Genomic DNA, 6,755 nt, shown 5'->3' on the forward strand with positions numbered 1-6,755 from the left:
TTGTTTGTAGTAAACATAGACCATAGGTAGTTTATTTATATCATGTGCTCACAATTGGAGTGCAATATTCGTAACGATATTTTTTACTTAACATATTTTTTTTATATTGACGATAAGTCGTTTGTGTCCCACGTCTTCAATTCAAACTACATTAATAGTTTATTTTCAATAAGTAATAAAGAACAACGGATTTTCTCATAGCTTCAATAATTTTAGATGTTTAGTTTAAAAAAAAACGAACGATTTTTCTTCTTTGCCATGTGAATATTTTGACTTTCTTGATCTAATGTTTTAAGAAAAATATCAGAAAAACTTGCATTTAAGTTTGTCATTCATTCTGGGGTTGTATATGACATTCAATATCATTCTGTGTTTATTGTTACACACGCCTTCAATGCGTAATATAATTATACTCACAGCTTTTATTCATATAGGTATAATTGTGGAATTCGAGTACACATTTAGACGTATAGGTTTATTATCAGACTTTTCATTCATATGTATATGCATAGATGATACACAAACTATTATTAGAATTTTCTTAAACGTTTCATTAACACTATTTTATATGTATACTTTAATGTTATTTAAATAGTTATAATATTTACGAAAAAAAACTTGTTTCTAAATGAATAAAAGGATGATTTTTCATTCTTTTTCGTTAATTTTTTTTTAGATTTTCGTTGCCGAACTTCATAATATTTTTTAATACTCTGACGTGCGAATATTAGAATGGTTAATATTTGAGAAAATTATCAAACAGTGGTCTTTTGATTGAAAAATATATTTTATTCCGAATATCTCTATGTATATATGGAAAGCAATAAAATTTCAATTTAATTTTAAACAATTCATAATCCTCGCGCACAATCCGGCAGAACCGACTATACAATATAGCAGCACTAAAATAAATCCATTTCAAAATTTCACAAAGATAAGTAGGTCTTTACTAATTCAATCGTGATAACAAGACGTTCATAGTTACATGCATCATACGCAAAAATCAACCTACAGTTTTTATAATCGGTGAATACCTTTTTCATCGAAAACTTCATTTGCTACTTACTCTCGTGAATTTTGATCGTATGCATTATCGAGTACAGAAATAAATCGTGAAAGAAAACCCGATTTCGTAGCGATGCCTTAGCTGAATCCTCGTCGATAAAAATCCTACTGCATCTGAAGCTTTCGCAGCAAGTTGCGCAGCTCGTGCTCGAGTCTCGGGGTGAGGAGGGTACGTCCAAGCCTGGGCGGGAACATCGGTGGCGGTGCCTGCTGGTCCCGATCCTTGCCGTTCTGGTCGTCCACGCTGCTGACCAGACCTCGCACCAGGTCGTAGACTGAGATAGCGTTTTCCAGCTCACGGCCAAGACGCGGCGTGAACGTCGTCTCCTGGCGCTTGTCCTCTCCGCCTGTTGGGGTTATATCGGTATGAGTATCGACGACGAATTTCTACCGACCGTTATATAGTCAATCGTAGCGAAGAGTATTATCGCTTACCGGGAATGGTGACGAGGTTCCAGTTGGGCGAGCCGAGCATCTCGCTGAGGGCCTCGATCTTCTTGGGGGTGAACTTGTCGGATCGGCGTCGCCTGCCGAGCCGGGGACCGAACCACATGGCTCCCACCGGTCCCTCGGAGTTTTGGGTCAGGCAATGGGCGCCAACGCAGCCGCCCGACGTCTCCGGGTGCATCCTCTCGACCCGAGGCCCTTCCACCATGTCCGATCCTCTGCCGTCTGCCGATCAGAATCGTGCCGATTTTCGCTTTGATTATTACTGTACTTATTGCGCGGAGCTTTATCACGTAATGCGAACACGCGTGACTAAGATAAGTAAGAAATAAGAATCCACCATACCATACTGTCCAGCAACTCGATTCGCCATCAGAACAATCACAAGCAGGGCACAGAGGATCGCCTTCGTTCTCGCTCCGTTGATCAGTCTCGCAAGCTCCATAGTCACTTTCTGTTCTTTGTCTCCTCGTAGCAAAAGTATATCACCGACTTGTTGCACTGCTCCAAGCTCTTCTCGCGAACGACACTGGGACTGGCTCGAGAGGACGATCAGAGCTCGACTCTGCTAGATCGTCGGCCGTACGGAGCTTTTATACCCCTGCGAGCCAAGTCGAAGATGTTTGCGCGTTCCTTCCCTCGATATAGAGAGGAAGAGAGAGCAGCGGATAGAGACAGACCCCCGCGCGCGTTCGCCGCGATTTGTATCAATTAGGAAGCGCGACTGTGAGTCGCCCATACGCAATGAGGATCGAATGTGTCGTCGCCGTCGAGAAATCGGGCGCACACCTACGCGCCCTGCGACAGAAGCTTCGTGATCCTCGCCTATTGCTTCGTCGGGCTTGACGCAGTGTGCTGTTATTGTGTGTGTGTGTGTGTGTGTGTGTGTGTGTGTATTGTAATAGTCTTGTGATGGGCTGCATGGAGTGTGTCATGGGCCGTGCTTTTTCGTTTCGTGCAGGAAGATGAAGTAGTTCCGTCGGGACGTCGATGAGAACAGCGAGGGATAGAATCGGGAGTGTGACGCGACGGACGTCATCGAGTCCCACACTTTCCGAGAATGAGAAGAGCAAAATGTTGACCGAGGGTAGGTTATTTGTTCTCCTGGGCTATTAATGACGAACATGCCGGATATTTTTTCGGAATAATTGTGGTCTCGATGCCTTGATTGCGAAGATTTCGGATTACGCCTGCGGGTGCAGTTAATTATGTCGAGCTATATTATTACGTATTAGGTGTATACACTTGCGATGGCCTGGATTGATCTTGATATTATTATTCGAAATACATTTATAGAAACGCGTATACAATGGAAATATTATTCACATGTAAAGGAAAACAGTTTTGAACCGGGTTCTCCAGCACTATTTGGACTTTTTGTCAAACGCTGTCATGTAAATAGTCAATAATCAAAATCTCTTCTTTTTTCGGTTAAAATTTTCGATATTTTAACCGATATTTTTTTTAAACGTCAAAAAGAAAAAAACATAAACTAGAAACAGGTCAAATATTATTGCACCTGTCACTGTATCTGTTTCAAGTAGATCAACCGTAATCAAGTCAGACAATGGGCTATACCATTGGCTAAACCCTGGTAGAAATTGGCCGATTTAAAATGGTGAAAAAGTTAAGAACTTGGTAGTTTTCTTTGTCAGTTCTTGTTACAAGATGTAACGCTTTTTATCCTAGATCTTTGGCAGTTCTTAGATCGAGCTGTTTTTGAAAAGTAATGCCCAAGATAGTTGATCAAATGACAACGTTTACTTGGCTCGGTTGGCTAAGGCGCGCGGCTATCCTTGTGCAGGGCTCGGATTCATGTCCCCGGTCGCTCGAAATTTTTCGGATGATTTTTCGCATGCAAATCATTATTCTATAAACTTTCATTAAAAAAACTCGAATACACTGAAAAAAACAGAGTCATTTTAACTGATCTCGCACCAGTAATCCGTCATTTTACGATAACTCGCCAAAATTACCGTAGAGTTCAGCAGTTTTAAAGAATCAGTTCGGCCGTTTTTGCTGATGTCCCGCGTAAGCGACCAATTTTACGAGTCGCGACTCGCAAAAACTACCAGTGGCACACCCTTGTTCTTACTGAACAGTCGTTACGGTGACAGAACGGTTAAAACTACCGTACTTTACAGTAGAAACGACTGTGTTTTTTTTCAGTGTACAAGTCTGCTAGTAATGATTTTCCAATTCTAACCTCGAATCGCCATTAACCACGTGCACCTGTGTCACCTATTTCACCAACAATCTTTGGAATAAAATAGTTAAGAATACTCAATCTAAAAACTGCTAAAGAACTAGGATAAAAAGCGTTACATCTTGTAAGAAAAACTGACAAAGAAAACTACCAAGTTCTGAGATTGACAATCTCAGAACTTCCAAATAACTTGGATACCGTTTCTAGCAGGGAAGCTTCTCAATAATTCTTATGTTTTTAATGATAAAATGCAAACCTTATAAGCATTTTTAAACTAGATGATTTAAGAAAATTTTGGGTAAAAGTAAGTGGTCAGTGTATACAGGTATAAGTCTTGAAACAAATGAAGTGATCAATGTCTCAGTCCCGCTGGACTATCACTCTTGAGTTAGAACCTGTCAATTATCCAAAAGTCAATTTCGGATTGAACTAATAATAGTCACTCTCAGACCGATCTTCCGCAATTAATCCGATCGTCGACACCCTTGTTGCTAGCCATTTCTTCTCTCATCGTTAATCGTGCTAGTCGAAAATTCATTTCTTTTTTACCTCTCGTTATTCTTTAAAAAAAAGCAGTCGTGAAAGACGATAATTACACGTGATGCTCTTGATATTTCCCGTTTTATTTTGTATCAATACATCTCTGTGCATTGCTTTATATTTCTCACAATCCTAGCTTCATCCTGTACTTTCAGTTTCATCAATTACTTTCATCCATTTTATTAGCGTTTAAACAATCAAAATCAGACAATTGAAGCCCACAAATAACCCACAAACGCGCTTACGCATAGCTGCATCGACACGAGCGTTCGTCTCTTCACCCCCGCAGCGAATGATGATTCAGTCAGGTCTATGTCACTCTCTTCTCTCCGAAAACGGTGCACATGCGTAGACGCGCCCGCGCCCCAAGCATGCGCACACTCGACGGCTATTTTCGTATCACAGGGGGTAGTAGCTAGAAAACAGCTCTCGCAAGCTCTCACACATAGCTCCTCCTCGCTTCTGCGGCCTCGATACCCGGAGCCGCGGAGAGCGTTTCACAGCTCTTTTGTCCTCCTCCTCCTGGCGCAAGCCTTACGATATTTTTCTTACGTATCCCCGCGGCCCGACTTTTATACTTTCGGCACACTTGTGCTTGCCGTCGAATCTCGGCTCGGGAGAGCAGGACGACTCTGGAGTCGCCCCAGCAACGAAGCACATCAACAGCTTGTCCGCTCGTATGATTCCTCGGTAGGGGATGTATCGCGGAAAGTCTCGACATAGCTGCAAGCTCGTTGCAAGCTCTGTTTACCGTGTACTCGGGGAGAAATATGTGGATGTCGGGTGTGTATTATACACAGTGTTTACAGCGGCTGCTCGCGATACGTGTGTATATTATAGTTACTCGTGTGCGTGTAGAAAGCTGAGAATTTCTGGTCTAGGGGAAAGATTAGGGTATGATGAGCGGGATCTCTCTCTCTCTCTCTGTCGTGCCGTGCGAGAGCTTGTGTAGAGGGCTCGAGTTTTTATTCGGGTCGTTCCTCGCTTTCACTTTTGCGATATAGCGATGTATATTGCACGTGTCTGCTTTTAACTTGAATTTCAGCTTATTCGATTGGACTAATTATACGTTACATATAAAATAAAAATTATCCGACATATCTTTTTTCAAAACCTTTCTTCGCAGCCATATCACACCAGTGATATACTTTCATGTCTGTCGACGTATACGTCGTTATAATGTACGATCAATGCAAGCGCAACATATGCGCGAATATATAAGAGATATGAGCTAAGTGCTTTTTCAGTGGGATCGGACGCGCGAACTTTCGATACTCGGCCTAAGCAAACAAACCTTCGCTTCATGACTTTTTTTGCCCCTCTCACGTCGGTCAGCGACTCACTTCTCACTCGAGCGCTGCACGTGTTATAAGAACGTGATGTGCCCGCGTATAGGCCGGATAAATGCGCGCATACGTTCGCGCCTATGACTCGAGATAACAACGTGGCTCTGTATAAGTGGGTTATATATTGTGATTCCTTGGTTTTTTTCCGGTCATTGCTTTAAGCTTTCGGCTGAGATTATTTCTCACGTTAGTATAAGTGGTTTATTCAGGCGTAAGAATTTCAGTACGTATGCATGAGATTTTTTATAAATATTTTATAAAAAGATACCTTGAAGCCATGAGAAAGAACAAATTTTTCATGATTCAAGTGATATAAAATCACGATGCGTTTTTCATACTCGTAACCTGAGCGCGAGCGAAAAAATACCGAATTATATTCCTAATTGAGGCCAACGCTCACAAGCATAAGCACAGGCGCACTTCCATACACTCGATGTTTGTAATCCGAAGCGCAAATATAGCTCTGCGCGGCAGCGATATACCTTTTCCCAGCCGCAAGCTCCGCCCAGTTTATGGCTTTCACGCAATTTCCACCGGCTCCGGTCCTAAGGCGTACGATTCGTCGGATAACTCGAGTGGCGGCCATAACACCGCGCGGATACCGCGGGTTCACGGCCCGTTTGGCCCACCCTCTCTCTTGCGCCTCCGAGAGCGGCTTCCATTTCGCGAGAGGTATATTATATATTATACTTGGCGAGCTTTTTCTCCAAGCCTTTGTTCGTTCGTCGGTTCGTTGCGAGATTATACTCGATGGTCTTGCATATTGATTGGCATGAATAATAAAGGCGGTTTTCGATTGGTTTTGAAAATATTTGAATATTGTTTTGTTTCGAAATTCATTCGACCGCTTATTGATTATATTTATAGCATACCAAATTTCAGGTTCACACGGCTATATTCATAATTGAATTAACGAATATGTCTCTCAAAAGGCAAGCAAGAATAGCTACATCAGTATCAAGTAAATCGATAGAACATTCAAACATTCAAAAAAGTTAATTTACTAGTATATAGACCGCGACATGTTGTAAAACATCGTAGCTTATTGGACCATTCGTGCCGTAACTGCCAGTCTCTTAATACAAATCGTTGTTGGCATACTTTTTTCACATGAACAATGGGTAGTCGATATGCGACGTCGAAAGAATCAC

The 6,755-nt window shown here is 41.9% G+C and overlaps 1 protein-coding gene across 1 annotated transcript; it reads right to left on the reverse strand.

The window, feature by feature from the left end:
• Positions 1-1,170: 1,170 nt before the first annotated feature.
• On the reverse strand, positions 1,171-1,957 carry NV_30145 (pyrokinin-like peptide). Its single transcript, NM_001167725.1, has 3 exons — positions 1,858-1,957; positions 1,501-1,737; positions 1,171-1,412 (listed from the first exon to the last, which is right to left on the reverse strand). The coding sequence occupies exons 1-3, from the start codon at positions 1,955-1,957 to the stop codon at positions 1,171-1,173; spliced, it is 579 nt and encodes a 192-aa protein (NP_001161197.1).
• Between the last annotated feature and the right edge of the window lie 4,798 nt (positions 1,958-6,755).

The sequence above is a fragment of the Nasonia vitripennis genome, chromosome 3, assembly GCF_009193385.2.
Source record: "Nasonia vitripennis strain AsymCx chromosome 3, Nvit_psr_1.1, whole genome shotgun sequence".
In the NCBI taxonomy this organism is placed as follows: domain Eukaryota; kingdom Metazoa; phylum Arthropoda; class Insecta; order Hymenoptera; family Pteromalidae; genus Nasonia; species Nasonia vitripennis.